The sequence below is a fragment of the Oncorhynchus keta genome, chromosome 19 (assembly GCF_023373465.1).
Source record: "Oncorhynchus keta strain PuntledgeMale-10-30-2019 chromosome 19, Oket_V2, whole genome shotgun sequence".
Taxonomy (NCBI): Eukaryota; Metazoa; Chordata; class Actinopteri; order Salmoniformes; family Salmonidae; genus Oncorhynchus; species Oncorhynchus keta.
In genome coordinates this window covers 75,591,080-75,614,810 of record NC_068439.1, presented here as the reverse complement: position 1 = coordinate 75,614,810, position 23,731 = coordinate 75,591,080, and the positions used below count along the sequence as shown (strand labels likewise).

The 23,731-nt window shown below is 43.9% G+C and overlaps 1 protein-coding gene across 4 annotated transcripts in view; it reads left to right on the top strand.

The window, feature by feature from the left end:
- LOC118398858 (pleckstrin homology domain-containing family G member 3) overlaps nt 1-23,731 on the top strand; it is a 124,578-nt gene that overhangs the window by 50,423 nt on the left and 50,424 nt on the right. For all 4 annotated transcript variants that reach the window (XM_052471313.1, XM_052471311.1, XM_052471312.1 and 1 more), the window contains one exon: nt 11,497-11,984. In XM_052471313.1, coding sequence (XP_052327273.1) covers nt 11,497-11,984 — 488 coding nt within the window. The remainder of the gene's footprint in view (nt 1-11,496; nt 11,985-23,731) is intronic.

Sequence of the window (23,731 nt, the reverse complement as noted above, 5' to 3'; positions counted from 1 at the left end):
GGAATATACAATAGGGCATAGGCTTCTTTAGGCTGCCTGCAGCTGTGGTTATCGGAAGGCTACAGTTGATCAGTTGATGTGGTCCTTCTGTAGCTCAGTTGGTAGAGCATGGCGCTTGTAACGCCAGGGTAGTGGGTTCGATTCCCGGGACCACCCATACGTAGAATGTATGCACACATGACTGTAAGTCGCTTTGGATAAAAACGTCTGCTAAATGGCATATATTATATTATTATATATTATTGATCAGACTGAAGGACAGATTCATTGTGCATGAGGTAACAAGTCATGAGGTAAATCAGTCTAATCAACAGTACTTTGTCCCTCTTTTCAACGCTTTTGTGTCAATATTTTTTGGGGACAAATGCGAGCTTGCCACACGTTTGCTGGCGTCCCTACTGTGCTAATCTTTGCAATAAATAGAACAAAATCTCCACATAATGTTACAAATTAAGAACCATATCCTATATGTATGTTCTACGATCTCAATTTTGAGTTACTATCTCAACATTTTTAGATATTATCAACGTTTTGGTTGTTTGCGGTGGCGGGAATGAGCGTCCATAGCACTAAGCAACTGAGGTCTGGGCAAGAAGCCACCCCCCCAATTTGATTTTACCTCCTATAATGACATCCATGATATTGATCAAATGATGCTTGGTTTGTTCCAGGCTCACTTTAATATGGTAGCTAGTGTAAGCCTATAGGAGCTCCTATATAGCTATGGTTCAGATAAACGTCAGCATTCAGCTATAGCTAGCATGTTTATGTGAGGACGCAGAAATGATTTTGTTTAGCTAGCTAACGTTACCTAGCTGTGTAGCCTAAATTATAATACTGTATTGAATGATGCTGGATAACTTTTTTTGTACTGTTATATTCGTATAGGTGAAAACATTCATTCATATGCTAACGTTACTTGATCGTGAAGCATGTTGTTTGCTTGCTAATTGAATGTGTATGGACGATAAAAGAGAACCTTTTTAATTGTCTGCACATGCTTGTGGATTGTTGCATTATTCAATCGTGTAATATGGTTTTGTTGCATTATTTATGTTTTAGAATAAATGTTGTTGAATAGTTTGTGCTTATTGGCTAGTGACTACTGTGATATTTACGGTCAATTTGAGCTGCAGACCAAGAATGAGGCTTTGCCAGCCTTAAGGATGTAATATGAAATCTCTTTCGCCAATCCGCTCCTCACACTCTTCTTCCTCTCGTAGTGGGGACAGGTCCTAAATGTGTGTGAACCCTGTGTATTTGAATGTCTGTGTGGCTCCATACTGGTAGTACTTCAACCAACGGCTGTGTTTGTGTGTAGGTGAAAGTCCAGCCACTGCCTCTTAAGGCTGACTGGCTGGCTGGAGACGGACGTTACCGGTTTGAAAATGTTTTCTTTCAAAGTGTGCGCCCTAGGACTAGGAGAATGCACCAGAAAAAGGGAATTGTATCAGTGCTGGACTTCGCTCCTACAATAAGGCCTGACCTTGACCAGGGGGTTTAACGAGTCAATGGGAGAGTTAAGCATAGCGAGGGAGAGGGAGTGAGGCCCACCTTTTCCTCTCTGTACACTCATCTCTTCACTCTGCTATTGCTGCTGCTGTAAGAGTTTATTAAGTGTTGCTCTGCTAACCGATAGTCACAAGTTGCTCCATGTTTGATAGGGGTATGTGTACCAATGTAATGCTATATCCCTTTTTGTACATTAGGCTTACTGATTTGCTAAGTGCTGATGAACTCTACAGTTTATATTTTGGCATGACTCTATGTTTGAATGTCTCTGTCTATTCCTCCCCCCCAGGTAGAAACACAGGCTCAGTCCTGTACAAATGTATTACAGAACAGTCTCCGGACTGGTTAGTGGGTATGTCCATGTATATATATTTTTTTGCATGCAAGAAAGAAAACTTAAATCAAACTTAATTAGAAAAAATACCAACAAATCAATCTTTGGTTTTCTGTATGATCCGTCTCCACGTATTACAATCAATTCATCTGATTTGACATGCAGAAGATTTGCTAATGACATAACATACCCGCTTATAATGTACATGAATGATTATTGTGCAATGGTGATCTGACAATGAGGTTATAGTGTGACGACGCTAACCATTGACTCCCAAGACAGGAATGGATCATAGTCTTATTATTCTATTGTGGAAACTGGATGTAAAAGCTACAAAGGCTGATCTACTGCATTGCAGAGCAGTCTAATAGGGGAAAACATGCTAATGCTAATCATGCACTCTTGTCACGAATGGATGATTTTACAATGATTTAATTGAGCGTTAATGGTAAACACCCATGAGGAGAATGGATCCTGATGCTTGACACTCCCGTGGGAACGTTGTGTCCTTCATACTAACAGAAAAGTCAGTCTCTTTCGAGTTTGTCCTGTGATCTTCCTGTCGGCTCATCTTCATCACAGATATGATTTCCGTTTACTCAATTTCATACTCTAAATTTTCTTCCACTCGAACACAGACTAGTCTTGGATTAAGAAGCACTTTCATGCTTTTTAGTTCAGGACTAGGCGGAGTTGGACAGAGTCTGGGTAACTGGCTCTAGATGTTTTTAGTAAGTCTTGGTGTTAGTGGTGCACTGACATGACATTTTTGGCCAATACCGATATTTTCCTTGCCAAAACAATACCGATATTTAACGTTTTTAAGCCTTCTTGTGCAGTTAAATAGTTAACACACACATGGACGTAGGTTTCTAAGGCACTGCATCTCAGTGCATGAGGTGTCACTACAGTCCCTGGTTTGAATCCAGGCTGTATCACATCCAGCCGTGATTGGGAGTCCCATAGGGCGGCGCACAATTGGCCCAGCATCGTCCGGGCCGTCACTGTAAATAAGAATTTGTTCTTAACTGACTTGCCTAGTTAAATAAAGGTTACATACACACACACACCACACTGACCAAAAAGTTATTTGTTTGTCATTTACATGTGTTCCCATTACCAGAAAAACATAATGAAAACGTATTTCTTTCACTTACTTGCTGTGCTGTTTCGTTGTTCAGTTTCATTCTCGACCAGGATTTCTATGGAACTCAGTTTGGGTCTTTGCGTGCCCAAAAAAAGATTCACGTCAAATAACGCTATTTGATATGTCAAATAAGTTTGTTGACCAATCAGGACTTCAATATGACTGCACGTCAGATAATAATTTAATGTGTTCATACATTTTTTATGTAATTATTACACATTGATTACACTCACTCGTATTTCATATGTCACGATTCATCGATACGTATGCTATGATGCTGGTAAAGTTGTCTCGCACACCTACAGTGCTGGTCATAAATAAAGCTAGCTTGCTCATGGATGCAAACAATGTTCTTCCCCAAAAAACATAACTAGCTAACTATAGCTAATGAAACTAGCTAACTATATAGCTCGGTGTCATCTAAAATAACCCTCATTCAGAAGACCGTTCTTATTTGATTAATGGTGGTCGGACCCATCTTTGTGAAGCTAGCCACAACAGTGGACTTTTCAAAATAAAAGTGTGGCATAATTCTACTATTTGTATTCATTTGCATCACTGTCAATGACATACTTGTATTTTGAAGGCAAACTGCAAATTCCACTATTGTGCCTAATCCTTATTGTGGCTAGCTTCACAACACATAACCCGGTCCGGTCAAGCCTCACTAACCTGATGAAGCTAGCTGGCTGTTTCGGATCATAGCTTTGGGCAACAGGGTTAAGTAGCTGGCTAGCTATTTATTTTCATCAACTGAAGTTCTATTTCAAGAGGTGAACAACAAGTGGCAACCTAGCTAATACTCACTCACAAGGATTCCTAAATCATTGCTAAGAATAATGAAAATCACTGCAGTTTCTACTGGTCATTTGTTTTCAGGCTGGTTAAATTGATGCTAGCCAGGTACCCCAGAAGTTGCAGTCAAACAAATGATGCTTTATTACGTCGTAAATACGTTGTTCGTGGCCGGTGTTTGCATGTTTGCAGACAATTTTTTTTTGTACAGCTTTGAGAGTGCTACTGTATCTTTTTTGACATGTTAATACCCAAACGGCGTTCCATAGTATGCATGTCGTGAAGCTAATAGCAGTGATGCTATTACTATGCAACTGAGGTAGGGCAACATCTGCAAAATAGCGCACTTGGTAGTGTGTGCTCGCCCAGTCAGCGAAAGCCAACATCACCCACGACAGAGAAGGGTTGCTTGTCAAAGGCAATGAATTCCTTTCTGTTGGCTTTAATGGACTTCACCTTTGGGTTGTCTCTCTGAAAGTTCTTACGCTTTCAAATGACTGTTCGATCCACACAGCAGACACAACATTTTATTTGTCACGTGCGCCGAATTCAACAGGTGTACAGTGAAATGCTTACTTACAGGCTCTAAGCAATAGTTTGAAAAAAAAAAATGTGTGTGTGTGTGTAGGTAAGTAAAGAAATAAAATAACAGTAAAAAGACATTTGAAAATAAGAGTGGCAAGGCTACATACAGACACCGCTTAGTCAGGCTTTTTGAGGTAGTATGTACATGTAGGTATGGTTAAATTACTATGCATATATGATGAACAGAGAGCGGCAGTAGTGTAAAAAGAGGGGTTGGCGGGTGGTGGGACACAATTCAGATAGCCCGGTTAGCCAATGTGTGGGAGCATCGGTTGGTCGGGTCAATTGAGGTAGTATGTACATGAATGTATAGTTAAAGTGACTATGCATATAAGATGAACAGAGCTTAGCAGCAGCGTAAAAGAGGGGTTGGGGGGAGGCACAATGTGCAAATAGTCCGGGTAACCATTTGGTAACTTGTTCAGGAGTCTTGCGGCTTGGGGGTAAAAACTGTTGAAGCCTTTTTGTCCTAGACTTGGCACTCCGGTACCGCTTGCCATGCGGTAGTAAGAGAGAACAGCCTGTGGCTGGGGTCTCTTACATTTTTTAGAGCCTTCCTCTGACACCGCCTGGTGTAGAGGTCCTGGATGGCAGGCAGCGTTGCCCCAGTGATGTACTGGGCCGTACGCACTACTCACTGAAGTGCGTTGCGGTCGGAGGACGAGCAATTGCCGTACCAGGCAGTGATGCAACCGGTCAGGATGCTCTCGATGTTGCAGCTGTAGAACCTTTTGAGGATCTCGGGACCCATGCCAAATCTTTTTAGTTTCCTGAGGGGGAATAGGTTGTCGTGCTCTTCGACTGTCTTGGTGTGTTTGGTTACGTTCAGTTGTTATTCTGGCACCACCCGGCCAGGTCTCTGACCTCATCACTATAGGCTGTCTTGTTGTCTGTGATCAGGCCTACCACTGTTGTCGTCTGCAAACTTAATGATGGTGTTGGAGTCGTGCCTGGCCATGCAGTTGTGGGTGAACAGGGAGCACGCACCCCTAGGGAGCTCCAGTGTTGAGAATCAGCGTGGCAGATGTGTTGCTACCTACCCTCACCACCTGGGGGTGGCCCGTCAGGAAGTCCAGGATCCAGTTGCAGTGGGAGGTGTTTAGTCCCAGGTTCCTTAGCTTAGTGATGAGCTTTGAGGATACTATGGTGTTGAACGCTGAGCTGTAGTCAATGAATAGCATTCTCACATAGGTGTTCCTTTTGTCTAGGTGGGGAGTGCTATAGAGATTGCATCATCTGTGGATCTGTTTGGGTGGTATGCAAATTGGAGTGGGTCTAGGGATTCTGGGATAGTGGTGTTGATGTGAGCCAATACCAGCCTTTCAAAGCACTTCATGGCTACGGACGTGAGTGCTACGCGTCTGTAGTCATTTAGGCAGCTTACCTTAGTGTTCTTGGGCACAGGGACTGTGGTGGTCTCCTTGAGACATGTTGATATTGCAATCAGGGACATGTCAGTGAAGACACAGGCCAGTTGGTCAGCACATGCCCGGAGCACTCGTCCTGTTAATCTGTCTGGCCCCGCAGCCTTGTGTATGTTGACCTGTTTAAAGGTCTTACTCACGTTGGCTACGGAGAGCGTGATCACAAAGTCGTCCGGAACAGCTGATGCTCACATGCATGCCTCAGTGTTATTTGCCTCGAAGCGAGCATAGAAGTGATTTAGCTCGTCTGGTAGGCTCATGTCACTGGGAAGCTCGCGGCTGTGCTTCCCTTTGTAGTCTGTAATACTTTGCCAGCCCTGCCACATCCGACGAGCGTCGGACAGTGTGGTATGATTTAATCTTAGCCCTGTATTGACACTTTTCCTGTTTGATGGTTCGTCGCAGGGCATAGCAGGATTTCTTGTAAGCTTCCGGGTTAGAGTCCCGATGTGCTGATATCCAGAAGCTATTTTCTGCCTTAAGATACTGTTTCAGAAACATTATGTGAAAATAAAGACATAATCGCACAATTGGTTAGGAGACAGTAGGAGACAGTAAGGAGACAGTAAAACGGCGGCCATCTCCTCTGGCGCCATCTTGGGCTAGGTTATGAATGCTGTGTTGCACGTTTAGCGTGACAAATTTACTTGGCATCATTACATCACGTTTTATAGGTATGCATGGTAGCATTGCCATCGATTTTTAACATCGGAACATTAACATGTTCACCGATATATCATGCATCCCTACTTGGTATCATATGTCACACGTTGACTGTTTGTGACCATGTTCCTGACCACGATTGATTTGTTCATAGCCAGTTCTCCAAGTAGGCAGGTCATTTCAGATCAAATATGAAGTTATAATTTGCTCAGTCATGTTCCTTATAGGCTGATTTTATGATTCTCTTTTCCAATGTCCGTACTGACACACAACTTGGAATACATACCCACAATGCCTTGCTATTAAATGGTATGCTAGTGTGTACATTATAGGCTGTCATTGTAAATAAGAATTTGTTCTTAACTGACATGCCTAGTTAAATAGCTAAATCAAATAAATAAAAATATTGTTTGTTTTGTGACTAAGGGATCATATTACTCTCATAGCTTTATTGATAAGCTTACTATGTCAATGAATGATCTTCCCCTTAGTCATATCCTGTTTCCTCTTAGCTCATCAGGTAGTCAACATGCAGAAACATGTTATAGAACAGTCTTCCACCAGAAACCCTCGTTAACAGCTGTGGAATGTCTTGTGCCTGTTGGTGTTTTGAGTAAGCTACAGTGTCTTTGATTTTGGTCTGCTGTCTTCAATGAATTTCCCAGCGGTTCAAACTGACATGATTTACAGTATGTTGTTCTAATGTTTTAGTTTATGACGATGTTTTGGGCTCTTTGGAATGGCAGCACTTTACTTAATTGCATCATCTCTGCAAATCCTATTTAGAGGCCACTAATGCTTTGATGTTGTGAGGTTCTGACATGTGTTTGCAAATGTTGATATTTTAGGTTGCTTATGTCTTTTGGGAATGCATGACACCTCACAGGGTGTGGAGTAATTCTGTAATTTCTCTTAATTTCTTTTCTCGGGAAGCACTCTTGTTTTTGCAATGCCATACTCGTACATCAATTATGTAACTATTTGATGACATGGGCTCAAATCCTGTGCAGGGAACAAAATGGGTCATGGTAAATGATTTGCTTATATTATAAAACTGTGGCATACATTTCCTTCCGTTCAGTTATGAAATGATAGTTACCAAGCAACTAGTCACACAAACAAAACCTGAGGTGCTTTCCAACTGATGCGGTGTTCACAGTGATGAACTCATGCAATGTTATATGCATTTGCCTTTGAAAGTAACAAAGCAGTCATTACCTATATGTTTCGTTATTTGCTTTGGCCTTTGTATATTTATGTGCTTGTCTACTGGAACTATACGTTTTAATCAAAATATGATATACAGTGCATACATGGATCGGCCCAATATGATCGTTGAGAGATCTGTTGTATGTTTCCTTCAACCTTCTAATGGAAGCTGAAGTCGTACACTGTATTATCATAGCAGTGCTGTCTTTACCACTATGGCCTTGTTAGTATATGTAGACTTTATGGGGTGCTGAGGACCCGATGCCTCAAGATCGACTTCAGAGCGTGGCCATTCTGTAAAATGACCACTGCTCAAACTCTCAGCTCATCAAGTGAAGTGGGCAGCTTGGGCAAGTCTCCCAAGTCCACCATGACTTTTCCACCAACTGTTTCTGTCCTAATGTTAACACAAAATTCCTTAGTTGAGAATGGAAAAGCTCTCACTGATCCAGAAGGAAATTACTGGATTTCTGGATTTTCCAGAGGATGTGGTGTTTTAATTCAGGCACATTTTAGGATGACCTAACAGAGGTCCTTTGTAATACTTGAGGCTGAGTTGCCCTTCACCACAGTTTTAGGTTCCGCTTACCTTTTTAAGGCCATCTTCAGCATGACCAGGCTGTTCAAATGTGGGGTCCTTTGTTCTGGTACACACCTAAAACATGTCCCTTCTCCAGTTCCCAGGAGATTTCACTCCCTTTAAAAAAAATATATGTATCTGATGGAATTCACAGGCTTTAATGCTGAAAGAAAATCTATCTGTTATTCAAAAAGCGTGCTTAGCTAATCTGTTGGTCAAATTTTGGAAATGAGAAAAATCAACATGAGACCATCTGAATTGATGTTGAATGAGTCGGTCTACAGGGAGAAGCCAGGAAAAGGAAACCACCATTGCAAATGTAATCGATCATAAATAACTGTCATTTCCTCATGAGCAACATTAGTCGTGGCCAAAAGTTTAGAGAATGACACAAATATTAATTTCCACAAAGTCTGCTGCTTCAGTGTCTTTAGATATTTTTGTCAGATGTTACTATGGAATACTGAAGTATAATTACAAGCATTTTCATAAGTATCAAAGGCTTTTATTGACAATTACATGCAAAGAGTCAATATTTGTGGTCCTTCTGTAGCTCAGTTGGTAGAGCATGGTGCTTGTAACGCCAGGGTAGTGGGTTCGATTCCCGGGACCACCCATACGTAGAATGTATGCACACATGACTGTAAGTCGCTTTGGATAAAAGCGTCTGCTAAAAATGGCATATATATTTGCAGTGTTGACCCTTCTTTTTCAAGACCTTTGCAATCCGCCCTGGCATGCTGTCAATTAACTTCTGGGCCACATCCTGACTGATGGCAGCCTATTCTTGCATAATCAATGCTTGGAGTTTGTCAGAATTTGTGGGTTTTTGATTGAGCACAAGTTCTCAATGGGATTAAGGTCTGGGGAGTTTCCTGGCCATGGACCCAAAACATTCTGGAGTATATGCAAATTGCCATCATACAAACTGAGGCAGCAGACTTTGAAAATGTTATATTTGTGTCATTCTCAAAACTTTTGGCCATGACTGTACATCAAAAGCAGAACACGGTGTCACATTCCGTTGTCTTCATTTCGTGAAAAGTTTTGGTACTATCTCAGTACTTGTATTGTATGTAGTATATACAGTTTAAGTATTAATACTCATAGTTTATTTAGTGTATATCTAATGTAATGTACAGTGCATTCAGAAAGTATTCAGACCCCTTGACTTTTTCCACGTTTTGTTACGTTACAGACTTATTCTAAAATTGAGTCGTTTCTTTCCTCATCAATCTACACACAATACCCCATAATAACAAAGCAATACATATATATACTTTTATTTTGTTTGTGTGTGTGTGTGTGTCCCATCATAAGTATTCACATTTTGTTGCATTACAAAGTGGGATTAAAATAGACTCAATAGTGATTTTCTTTTTGTTATTGATCTACACAATTAATTTTTTATTTTATACAAACTAATACAAATTATAGAACTAAAATATTGTCTGCATAACTATTCACCCCCTTTGTATAGGCCCTGCCTAAATCAGTTCAGGAGAAACAATTAAAATAAGTTACATGGACTGTGAAATAATAGGGGTTGACATGATTTTTTAAAATGACTTCCCCTTCCTCTGTGCCCCATAGATACAACATTGGTGAAGTTCCTCAGTAAAGTATTGAATTTCAAGCACAGATTAAACTACAAAGAGCTTTTTGAAAGAAGGGCAGGGATTGGTAGATGGGTAACAAATCAGAAATGTAATGTATTTTTAAGCATGGTCAAGTTAATAATTACGCTCTTTGGAATATATAATAAACCATCCAGACACATCAAAGATGGTCTTGCTTCTGATCTGAGCTGCAGGACTGGGAAAAAAAACTGCTCAGGGATTTCACCATGATTCACAGACTTCAAGGGCTGTAATGGGTGAAAACTGAGGATGGATCAACAACATCGTAGTGACTCAACAATAATGATGTAAATTATAGTGAAAAGAATACAAATATTCCAAAACATTAATCCTGTAAGGCATTAAAGTAATCCTGCAAAAACAAATGCACCATAGGAATACACTTTTTTTTGGCCTAAATGCAAAGCCTTATGATTGGGCTAAATCCAACACCACACATCACTAAGTAACTGTGTCCTTGTTTTCAAGCATTGGGGTGGCTGCATCATGGTAGGGGTATGCTTTTCATCGGGAAAGACGTGAGTTTTTCAGGATAAAAATAAATGGTATGGAGCTAAGCACAGGCAAAATCCTTTAGGAGAACCTGCTTCAGTCTGCTTGACACCATGCACTGAGAGGAACCTTTCAGCAGGACAGAAACCTACAACACAAGGCCAAATCTACACTGGCGTGTCTTACCAAGAAGACTGTGAAAGTTCCAGTGTGGCCAAGTTACAGTTTTGACTTAAATCTGCTTGAAAATCTATGGCAAGAATAGATAATTGCTGTCTAGCCATAATCCCCAACACCTTGACAGAGCTTGAAAAATGTTAAAGAAAAATGGGCAAATATCGCACAATCCAGTTGTGCAAAATTCTTTGAGATTTACCTAATAAGAGTCAGCTGTCATCGCTGCTAAAGGTGTTTCTAACATGTATTGACTCAGGGGGCAAATACTTATTTAATCGAGGTAAATTAGTGTTTTATTTTTCATTCATCTTAAAAACAAAATGTAATGTTCAATTTTTTTTGTATAGATTGTTGACAAAAAAAATGTCAAATCCATTGTAATCCCACTTTAAATAGTTATGATAGGCACTATAGCAATGGCTTCTGCACTGCATTGAAGCAGAAGATGTTCTTCTCCTGACCAGTGAATCATAATTGCAGCTGTCAAAACAAATTGAGTGAAGCCAACTTGCTTACATGTGCTATTTAACCAAGTGGATACTTTTTATTTTGCAGAATATGCCTGGACAAGTAGCCATCTGATAAATAGTGGGATGCTGCACTGATTTACACCTCTCCAAATCTCTCTTCTTGATAGGAAACTTCAGTTGCTGTACAATGTCAATAGGGGTCCATTAATGGTACATTTCTGGTGAAACAATCACAAGGCATCTTTGCTCTGCTATTTCTCAGTGAGGGACTTGTTCAGTTGATTGACCAAGTGATGCCTAGCTCTTTACTCATCTTTGATTTTGCTTCAGAAAACTCAGGCGAGTTGAATATGTGATTTGGTGGATGAGCTTTTCCCACCTTTGGATGACCAATCACAATGAATTCCACCAATGTCAGTCAGAATGTACATATGTTTTCCCTGACTCCCTGTCCTCTTCTCCTTCCAGAATCCCCCCGTTTGTCCACTGCCTCCATCAGTAGTAATGAGCGGGCACCCTCCGCCACACCCTCCGACTGCTCCGACTTCCCCTCCGCTGGCCAGCGCCCCGTGAGCCTGGTCTCCACCTTGTCCTCGGGGTCAGGGTCATCCCGGGACGACGGCCCCGCTCCGCCTCCACCTGGCGGCACCGTGCCCCCTACCGGAGACGACATCGACTTGGAGCTGAATCCTCCGGTTGGCGATCAGGACCGCCAGCACCCCGATACGGCGGACCCTTCTGGGGAAGGACTGGTCTCTCGTGGCGGGAAGTTCGACCAGCTTAACAACACTGACACGCCCTTGCGGGCTGGCAGCACCCGCCACACGCCCCCGTTATCGCCCTTCGCAGCCATAACCATGGCGCCCAACCCCAAGATCACCTACTTGGATCGGGTGGTCATGGAGATCATCGAGACGGAGCGCATGTACGTGAGGGATCTGCGCAGCATCGTGGAGGTACGTGACAAAGTATCCTCTCTGCTTTTAAAGAGCTCCCATGCATTACACAGTCAAATTAACCTTGGTATTTGTTGGTTTGCCTGTGAAATGTCTTTATTGCAAAAGAGCTCAGTCAAAGTTTTGCCTATACAGAACTTGCCATTATCCCTCTACACTGCTGGTAGTCAAATCATAACAGTTCTGTGTATAGTGAGTAGGCTGTTCATGTGAAATATCACAATGTAAACTGACTTATGCACTTGTGAGTGTAGAAAAGGCACCCCTAGAGTGAGGGACACTGGTGGGCAGACGGTGTCGCAGGCCTAGGATGTTTGAATGTGACAGGTGGGCTTTCTCCTCACAACCCCTTAGACAGGTCACACGATGGTCCAAGGTCCCATTAGCAAGTCCTATCTGTCAAGCCAGTCCCATGATTGGCCTAAACTTAAGGCTAGGCGCAAACAAAAAGGACAACGAGAGGTCAGTCTCAGATTTACTGTGTGTTGTGTCTGGGATGACAATGCTTATAAAATCACATTTTAAGGCATGTTTGTAAACCATTGCATTGTGTGGACCAAAGAGATTGACAATGTAAACAAGGGTCTTTCATCTGGTCTCAAGTCGGGTGATTGGCTGGACTATTCATAGATAGCTATGAGGATTTGGTTGTTGGCAGTAGGAAGGCCTCATGCTAATCCTTCAATCTCAAGCAATTTGAGTAACTCCAAAAGAGCGTCGCTGGAGAGCTGTCATTCACTTAAATGGCAAATCCAGTTAGCGTGGTCAGACCAGTGCAGCGTTAGGGGGCTTAGCAGGTTTGTTTGTGTGCGAAGGAGACTGCAGCGCGAGCATGTTTTTCTTCTTCGTGTGTCAAGGCTTGTGACCATATGCCATTTCGGCCACATGCCACTCCCATTTCGGCCACATGCCACTCCCATTTCGGCCACATGCCACTCCCATTTCGGCCACATGCCACTCCCATTTCGGCCACATGCCACTCCCATTTCGGCCACATGCCACTCCCATTTCGGCCACATGCCACTCCCATTTCGGCCACATGCCACTCCCATTTCGGCCACATGCCACTCCCATTTCGGCCACATGCCACTCCCATTTCGGCCACATGCCACTCTCATTTCGGCCACATGCCACTCTCATTTCGGCCACATGCCACTCTCATTTCGGCCACATGCCACTCTCATTTCGGCCACATGCCACTCTCATTTCGGCCACATGCCACTCTCATTTCGGCCACATGCCACTCTCATTTCGGCCACATGCCACTCTCATTTCGGCCACATGCCACTCCCATTTCAGCCAGTTCTCTCGACTGTGTGGAACTGACTTGAACATTTTGACTTTTATCAATGACTTATTATCAGTGGGTGGAGATGGGAATCCACGGATACCAGGTGTGACGTCACTGGGTTGACTATTATTAACCCTTTAAGGCTAATGCTGTGGGATCATCTCCTTACATAACAATGGGTCTTGACTGGAGGATCATGCCGGTGCTTAAGCAGACAAGTCAATGTCTTTCTTCTTCCATACAGGATGCTGCATGTGGAGATTGTGTACATTATGCACTGCACGGACTGATTCATCAAACATAATCCAAATATGACAACTTTGCAAACGCCATACACTAGTGGGTGAACACACACAGACACAATAGTGTTTACATACTGCTTTAGATATTACTGCACTGTTGGAGCTAGAAACACAAGCATTTTGCTACACCCACAATGACATCCGCCAAATCAAATTGTATTGGTCACATACCTGGTTAGCGGATGCTGATGGTCACATACACCTGGTTAGCAGATGCTAATGGTCACATACACCTGGTTAGCAGATGCTAATGGTCACATACACCTGGTTAGCAGATGCTAATGGTCACATACACCTGGTTAGCAGATGCTAATGGTCACATACACCTGGTTAGCAGATGCTAATGGTCACATACACCTGGTTAGCAGATGCTAATATTTAACATACACCTGGTTAGCAGATGCTAATATTTAACAATTGCACAGCAACTGCCTAATACACACATCTAAGGGATGGAATAAGAATATAAACATATAAATATATGGATGAGCAATGACCGAGCGGCATAGGCAAGATGCAATAGATGGTATAAAATACAGTATATACATATGAGTACGTGACCAATAAAATGTGATTTAATACACACACACACACACACACCATGCTGGTATAGTGTTGTTACAAAGGAGTGAGCTCTGTTATTCCAGACCAGCTGTGGTTTACACACACACACACACACACACACACACACACACCACGCTCAAGCACAACACTTACATACTGTACACACACGTTATGCTTTTAGCACATGCTCATCCACACACTCACACTCATCAGTCGAGAGCTCAGTCAAGCAAATCCTGCAAAAAAAACGATTGTACAATGGCTGCTCACAGACTCGTTCTCTCAGGCATGTCTTCCTCTCGATAATTGTATTATTTCATTTTTTTAGCTAGACACAGTACTCTTAGAAATTGCAATCATAAAAACATGTATTCCATGAATACCTAAATGAGTAAAGTGAATGTTTTCTCATCTTATGATAAATGACATCTTGAAACTGTAGCACGGTTTCATTTTAAAGGATCAGGATGATACTCTGGAATGACTTGTGTAGCTGACAACATACTAGAGCTGGGACGACAAACCGAAAAGGATCAATACTGACCATTATCAAGGACATTTTACTGATATCCGTAATAACGAATAGTATCCTTTACTAAGAGGAAAGTGATGTTTCAAGTAAAATAAGGGGACAATGATTACCACTACTTTAAATGTGGTTGTTGTCCTATGACAGATCAGTCAGTTCATATGGCCCAGCTCTACAACATACCATTCGTTACCATCACATTTATTTGAAGTAGTGGAGTCAGTGCTTTGCATTTCTTCGTCTTTTTTGTCCTGAAATCCATTGGTTACTTGGTTGGGTTAGTGTTGGAATACTTGATTGGGCTAGGGTTAGGGTTGGATTACTTGGTTGGGTTAGGGTTGGAGTACTTGATTGGGCTAGGGCTAGGGTTGGATTACTTGATAGGGTTGGGGTTGGAGTACTTAATTGGGCTAGGGTTAGGGTTGGATTACTTGGTTGGGTTAGGGTTGGAGTACTTGATTGGGCTAGGTTTAGGGTTGGAGCACTTGGTTGGGTTAGGGTTGGAGTACTTGATTGGGTTAGGGTTGGAATACTTGATTGGGCTAGGGTTAGGGTTGGAGTACTTGATTAGGCTAGGGTTAGGGTTGGAGTACTTGATTGGGCTAGGGTTAGGGTTGGAGTGCATGATTGGGCTAGGGTTGGAGTACTTGGTTGGCCACTTGATTGGGTTAGGGTTGGAGTACTTGATTGGGTTAGGGTTGGATTACTTGGTTGGGTTAGGGTTGGAGTACATTGGGCTAGGTTTAGGTTGGAGTACTTGATTGGGCTAGGGTTGGAGCACTTGGTTGGGTTAGGGTTGGAGTACTTGATTGGGCTAGGGTTAGGGTTGGAATACTTGATTGGGCTAGGGTTAGGGTTGGAGTACTTGATTAGGTTGGGTTGGAGTACTTGATTGGGCTAGGGTTGGAGTACTTGGTTGGAGTACTTGATTGGGTTAGGGTTGGAGTACTTGATTGGGTTAGGGTTGAGTACTTGATTGGGTTAGGGTTGGAGTACTTGATTGGGTTAGGGTTGGAGTACTTGATTGGGTTAGGGTTGGAGTACTTGATTGGGTTAGGGTTGAGTACTTACTTGATTGGGCTAGGGTTGGAGTACTTGATTGGGCTAGGGTTGGAGTACTTGATTGGGCTAGGGTTGGAGTACTTGATTGGGCTAGGCTTGGAGTACTTGATTGGTGGGTTGGAGCACTTGATTGGGCTAGGGTTAGGTTGGAGCACTTGATTGGGCTAGGGTTGGAGTACTTGATTGGGCTAGGGTTAGGGTTGGAATACTTGATTGGGTTGAGTTGGAGTACTTGATTGGGCTAGGGTTGGAGTCACTTGATTGGGCTCGGGTTGGAGTACTTCCTCGGGTTGGAGTACTTGATTGGGCTCGGGTTGGAGTACTTGATTGGGCTTGGGTTAGGGTTGGAATACTTGATTGGGCTTGGGTTAGGGTTGGAATACTTGATTGGGCTTGGGTTAGGGGTTGGAGTACTTGATTGGGCTTGGGTTAGGGTTGGAGTACTTGATTGGGCTAGGGTTGGAGTACTTGATTGGGCTAGGGTTGGAGTACTTGATTGGGCTAGGGTTGGAGTACTTGATTGGGCTAGGGTTGGAGTACTTGATTGGGCTAGGGTTGGAGTACTTGATTGGGCACGGGTTGGAGTACTTGATTGGGCTCGGGTTGGAGTACTTGGTTGAGTACTTGATTTGGGTTAGGTTGGAGTACTTGATTGGGCTTGGGTTGGAGCACTTGATTGGGCTAGGGTTGGAGCACTTGATTGGGCTAGGGTTGGAGCACTTGATTGGGCTAGGGTTAGGGTTGGAGCACTTGGTTGGGTTAGGGTTGGAGTACTTGATTGGGCTAGGGTTAGGGTTGGAATACTTGATTCGAGTTGGAGTACTTGATTGGGCTAGGGATGGAGTACTTGATTGGGCTAGGGTTAGGTTGGAGTACTTGATTGGGTTAGGGTTGGAGTACTTGATTGGGCTAGGGTTGGAGTACTTGATTGGGCTAGGGTTGGAGTACTTGATTGGGCTAGGGTTGGAGTACTTGATTGGGCTAGGGGTTGGAGTACTTGATTGGGCTAGGGTTGGAGTACTTGATTGGGCTTGGGTTAGGGTTGGAATACTTGATTGGGTTAGGGGTTGGAGTACTTGATTGGGATTGGGCTTGGGTTAGGGTTGAGTACTTGATTGGGTTAGGGTTGGAGCACTTGGTTGGGTTAGGGTTGGAGTACTTGATTGGGCTAGGGTTAGGGTTGAGTACTTGATTGGGTTAGGGTTGACACTTGATTGGGTTAGGGTTGGAGTACTTGATTGGGTTAGGGTTGGAGTACTTGATTGGGCTAGGGTTGGAGTACTTGATTGGGCTAGGGTTGGAGTACTTGATTGGGCTAGGGTTGGAGTACTTGATTGGGCTAGGGTTGGAGTACTTGATTGGGCTAGGGTTGGAGTACTTGATTTGGGTTAGGTTGGAGTACTTGATTTGGGCTAGGGTTGGAGTACTTGATTTGGGCTAGGGTTGGAGTACTTGATTTGGGCTAGGGTTGGAGTACTTGATTTGGGCTAGGTTGGAGTACTTGATTTGGGCTAGGGTTGGAGTACTTGATTTGGGCTAGGGTTGGAGTACTTGATTGGGCTAGGGTTGGAGTACTTGATTGGGCTAGGGTTGGAGTACTTGATTGGGCTAGGGTTGGAGTAACTTGATTGGGCTAGGGTTGGAGTACTTGATTGGGCTAGGGTTGGAGTACTTGATTGGGCTAGGGTTGGAGTACTTGATTGGGCTAGGGTTGGAGTACTTGATTGGGCTAGGGTTGGAGTACTTGATTGGGCTAGGGTTGGAGTACTTGATTGGGCTAGGGTTGGAGTACTTGATTGGGCTAGGGTTGGAGTACTTGATTGGGCTAGGGTTGGAGTACTTGATTGGGCTAGGGTTGGAGTACTTGATTGGGCTAGGGTTGGAGTACTTGATTGGGCTAGGGTTGGAGCACTTGATTGGGCTAGGGTTGAGTACTTGATTGGGCTAGGGTTGGAGTACTTGATTGGGCTAGGGTTGGAGTACTTGATTGGGCTAGGGTTGGAGTACTTGATTGGGCTAGGGTTGGAGTACTTGATTGGGCTAGGGTTAGAGTACTTGATTTGGGCTAGGGTTGGAGTACTTGATTGGGCTAGGGTTGGATACTTGATTGGGCTAGGGTTGGAGTACTTGATTGGGCTAGGGTTGGAGTACTTGATTGGGCTAGGGTTGGAGTACTTGATTGGGTTAGGGTTGGAGTACTTGATTGGGTTAGGGTTGGAGTACTTGATTGGGCTAGGGTTAGGGTTGGAGTACTTGATTGGGCTAGGGTTAGGGTTGGAGTGCATGATTGGGCTAGGGTTGGAGTACTTGATTGGGCTAGGGTTGGAGTACTTGATTGGGCTAGGGTTGGAGTACTTGATTGGGCTAGGGTTGGAGTACTTGGTTGGAGTACTTGATTTGGGTTAGGGTTGGAGTACTTGATTGGGCTAGGGTTGGAGTACTTGATTGGGCTAGGGTTGGAGCACTTGATTGGGCTAGGGTTGGAGCACTTGATTGGGCTAGGGTTGGAGCACTTGATTGGGCTAGGGTTAGGTTGGAATACTTGATTGGGTTCGAGTTGGAGTACTTGATTGGGCTAGGGATGGAGTACTTGATTGGGCTAGGTTGGAGTACTTGATTGGGCTAGGGTTGGAGCACTTGATTGGGCTAGGGTTGGAGCACTTGATTGGGCTAGGGTTGGAGTACTTGATTGGGCTAGGGTTAGGTTGGAATACTTGATTGGGGAGTTGGAGTACTTGATTGGGCTAGGGATGGAGTACTTGATTGGGCTAGGGTTGGAGTACTTGATTGGGTTAGGGTTGGAGTACTTGATTGGGTTAGGGTTGGAGTACTTGATTGGGCCGGGTTGGAGTACTTGATTGGGCTAGGGTTGGAGTACTTGATTGGGCTTGGGTTAGGGTTGGAATACTTGATTGGGTTAGGGTTGGAGTACTTGATTGGGCCGGGTTGGAGTACTTGATTGGGCTAGGGTTGGAGTACTTGATTGGGCTTGGGTTAAGGTTGGAATACTTGATTGGGTTAGGGTTGGAGTACTTGATTGGGATTGGGCTAGGGTTAGGGTTTGAATACTTGATTGGGTTAGGGTTGGAGTACTTGATTGGGCTTGGGTTAGGGTTGGAGTACTTGATTGGGTTAGGGTTGGAGCACTTGGTTGGGTTAGGGTTGGAGTACTTGATTGGGCTAGGGTTAGGGTTGGATTACTTGATTGGGTTAGGGTTGGAGTACTTGATTGAGCTAGGGTTGGAGTACTTGATTGGGCTAGGGTTGGAGTACTTGATTGGGCTAGGGTTGGAGTACTTGATTGGGCTCGGGTTGGAGTACTTGATTTGGGTTAGGGTTGGAGTACTTGATTTGGGTTAGGGTTGGAGTACTTGATTTGGGCTAGGGTTGGAGTACTTGATTTGGGCTAGGGTTGGAGTACTTGATTTGGGCTAGGGTTGGAGTACTTGATTTGGGCTAGGGTTGGAGTACTTGATTGGGCTAGGGATGGAGTACTTGATTGGGCTAGGGTTGGAGTACTTGATTGGGCTAGGGTTGGAGTACTTGATTGGGCTAGGGTTGGAGTACTTGATTGGGCTAGGGGTTGGAGTACTTGATTTGGGCTAGGGTTGGAGCACTTGATTGGGCTAGGGTTGGAGCACTTGATTGGGCTAGGGTTGGAGTACTTGATTGGGCTAGGGTTGGAGTACTTGATTGGGTTAGGGTTGGAGTACTTGATTGGGTTCGGGTTGGAGTACTTGATTGGGCTAGGGTTAGGGTTGGAGTACTTGATTGGGCTAGGGTTAGGGTTGGAGTACTTGATTGGGCTAGGGTTGGAGTACTTGATTGGGCTAGGGTTGGAGTACTTGATTGGGCTAGGGTTGGAGTACTTGATTGGGCTAGGGTTGGAGTACTTGATTGGGATAGGGTTGGAGTACTTGATTTGGGTTAGGGTTGGAGTACTTGATTGGGCTAGGGTTGGAGTACTTGATTGGGTTAGGGTTGGAGCACTTGATTGGGCTAGGGTTGGAGCACTTGATTGGGCTAGGGTTGGAGTACTTGATTGGGCTAGGGTTAGGGTTGGAGTACTTGATTTGGGTTAGGGTTGGGTACTTGATTGGGCTAGGGTTGGAGTACTTGATTGGGCTAGGGTTGGAGCACTTGATTGGGCTAGGGTTGGAGCACTTGATTGGGCTAGGGTTGGAGTACTTGATTGGGCTAGGGTTGGGTTGGAATACTTGATTGGGTTCGAGTTGGAGTACTTGATTGGGCTAGGGATGGAGTACTTGATTGGGCTAGGGTTGGAGTACTTGATTGGGCTAGGGTTGGAGCACTTGATTGGGCTAGGGTTGGAGCACTTGATTGGGCTAGGGTTGGAGTACTTGATTGGGTTAGGGTTGGAATACTTGATTGGGTTCGAGTTGGAGTACTTGATTGGGCTAGGGATGGAGTACTTGATTGGGCTAGGTTGGAGTACTTGATTGGGTTAGGGTTGGAGTACTTGATTGGGTTAGGGTTGGAGTACTTGATTGGGCTAGGGTTGGAGTACTTGATTGGGCTAGGGTTGGAGTACTTGATTGGGCTTGGGTTAGGGTTGGAATACTTGATTGGGTTAGGGTTGGAGTACTTGATTGGGCTCGGGTTGAGTACTTGATTGGGCTAGGGTTGGAGTACTTGATTGGGCTTGGGTTAGGTTGGAATACTTGATTGGGTTAGGGTTGGAGTACTTGATTGGGATTGGGCTAGGGTTAGGGTTTGAATACTTGATTGGGCTTGGGTTAGGGTTGGAGTACTTGATTGGAGCACTTGGTTGGGTTAGGGTTGGAGCACTTGGTTGGGTTAGGGTTGGAGTACTTGATTGGGCTGGGTTAGGGTTGGAGTACTTGATTGGGCTAGGGTTGGAGTACTTGGATTACTTGATTGGGTTAGGGTTGGAGTACTTGATTGGCTAGGGTTGGAGTACTTGATTGGGCTAGGGTTGGAGTACTTGATTGGGCTAGGGTTGGAGTACTTGATTGGGCTCGGGTTGGAGTACTTGGTTGGAGTACTTGATTTGGGTTAGGGTTGGAGTACTTGATTTGGGTTAGGGTTTTGGGTTGGAGGTTGGGCTAGGGTACTTGATTGGGCTAGGTTGGAGTTGAGGGTTGGAGTACTTGATTTGGGTTAGGGTTGGAGTACTTGATTTGGGTTAGGGTTGGAGTACTTGATTTGGGCTAGGGTTGGAGTACTTGATTTGGGCTAGGGTTGGAGTACTTGATTGGGCTAGGGTTGGAGTACTTGATTGGGCTAGGGTTGGAGTACTTGATTGGGCTAGGGTTGGAGTACTTGATTGGGCTAGGGTTGGAGTACTTGATTTTTTTAAAAGAGCAAGATCCCACTCAAGAAACTGATTTCGGTCTGTAGAGCTCTCGGCTAACTTGACATGGTATTAGCGACCTTCAGGAACTCTGTATACAATCTCCCATGTCATTTGCGTGGCAACTGATCCATCAACATGGTAAACCTATGAAATTATTGCTCAGAACCCCAGATTAGCCAATCGGTATCAATGACCCAAGTCTGCCTCAGAAGTAGTCCTATGTCCCATACTGTAGTTCCTGCACGGGGTAAAAGTTGCCTGTCGGCACAAGTCTAGGGTGAGCACCGTCCCTCAATACATTATGTGGGAAAATGCTAAACTGACCTTCAATTAGTGTCTCTAGGGGAAAGTTCCCCCTACTTCATGACCTTGACCCCACACCACCATCAATGCTCTAGCTCAGTTTTTGCAAGTCTGGATGAAAATCTTTGTTAGCCTGTTAGGCTGGAGTTGGAACTTGACTACCTCACAAGTAGAGGATCAGAAGCATCTGCTCAGACTATATCACTGTAATGTATCAATTCAATTGAACAGCTATATTGGCATGGGAAACATATGTGAACATTGCCAAAGCAGGTGAAGTAGATCATAAACAAAAGTGAAATAAACAATACAAATGAACAGTAAACATCACACTCACAGAAGTTCCACAAGAATAAAGACATTTCAAATGTCATTGTCTATATACAATGTTTTAACGATGTACAAAAGGGAAAATAAATCTACAAATATGGGTTGTATTTACAATGGCGTTGGCCACTGGTTGCCCTTTTCTTGTGGCAACAGGTTACAAATCGTGCTGCTGTGATGGCACACTGGTATTTTACCCCGTCGGTAGGGGAGTTCATAAAATGTTTGTTTGTTTGTTTTCAAATACTTTGGATCTGTGTCATCTGAGGGAAATATGTCTCTCTAACATGGTCATACATTGTGCAGGAGGTTAGGAAGTGCAGCACAGTTTCCACCTCATTTTGTGGACAGTGTGCACATAGCCTGTCTCCTCTTGGGAGCCAGGTCTGCCTAAAGCGGCCTTTCTCAATAGCAAGGTTATGCTCACTGAGTCTGTACATAGTCAACGCTTTCCTTAAGTTTGGGTCAGTCACAGTGGTCAGGTATTCTGTCACGGTGTACTCTCTGTTTAGGACAAAATAGCGTGACCGTTTGCTCCATTGTTTTTGTAAATTCTTTCCAGTGTGTCAAGTATTTACTTATCTTTCTGTTTTCCCATGAGTTGGTTGAGTCTGATTGTGTTTCTGTCCTGGGTCTGTGTGGGGTGTGTTTGTGAACAGAGCTCCAAGTCCAGCTTACTTAGGGGACTCTTCTCCAAGTTCATCTCTCTGTAGGGAATTAAGCTTCTCTTTTCTGGATTTTGATAATTAGTGGGTATCGGTCTAATTCTGCACTGCATGCGTTATTTGGTGTTTTACGTTGTACCCTGAGGATATTTTTGCAGAATTCTGCATGCAGAGTCATAGTTTGGTGTTTGTCCCATTTTGTGAATTCTTGGTTAGTGAGCAGACCCCAGACCTTACAACCATAAAGGCCAATGGGCTCTATGACTGATTCAAGTATTTTTAGCCAGATCCTATTTGGTATGTCGACTTGTATGTTTCTTTTGATGGCATAGAAGGTCCTTCTTGCCTTGTCTCTCAGCTCCTTCACAGCTTTGTGGAAGTTACCTGTGGCGCTGATGTTTAGGCCGAGGTATGTGTGTTTTTTTGTTTGCTCTAGGGCAACGGTGTCTAGATGGAATTTGTATTTGTGGTCTTGGTGACTGGACCTTTTTCGGAACACCGTTATTTTTTGTCTTACTGAGATGTAGGTCTGACCGAATCTGTGCAGAAGATCTAGGTGCTGCTGTCGGCCCTCCTTGGTTGGTGACAGAAGCACCAGATCATCAGCCAACAGTAGACATTCGACTTCAGATTCTAGTAGTGTGAGGCCGGGTGCTGCAGACTGTTCTAGTATCTCTGACTTAACATTTGTTTGACTTAATTGAAGAACCTGCTGTCAGTGGTAACGTGCATGGGTTGATTTATGTGTGAAAGGCACAAGACACCTTTTTACTTTCTCACTGAAATGACAAAGGTTTATTCTCTTCAAGCTTGAGTTGTTGGAGGATGTAAGGTAGGGCCTCTCTATAGATATCAAACAACAGCAGCAGGGTCCCTAAATCTATTTAACTAACCACACAGCGCCAACCCTGGGCACTCCTATACTATCCCCCTCCACCCACAAAAAGATGACTTCACAATCGTCCAGGATCTTACCTGACCATTCACCAATGGAGAAAACCCATACTTACTATTCCAGTATTTATCACAATTCCCTCTTTGACGGTTTTGGGTGCTGGCCATGGTGCCTGGTTTGATTTTCATTCGAGCCTCTTTAACTGGCTCAGAGATGTAAAACGATACATTGTACGTGTGCGGGTTTCGCATGAGCTGGAATTTCCCTGTGAACTTGGAAATGTTTTAGCAAAAGTATGCCTGGGTGAGGTAAATCCGTAAGATTGGAAAATGAGCTGTGTAACACACAATCCGAAGCGGTGTTCCACATTCGGGGGAATGTTGACTTTTCCGTCGAAGCAGAAAGAACTGATTTCACCGTGGGCTTTAGTCCACGGTGCTGTAAATGACATCTCCACTGACACCATTTCTC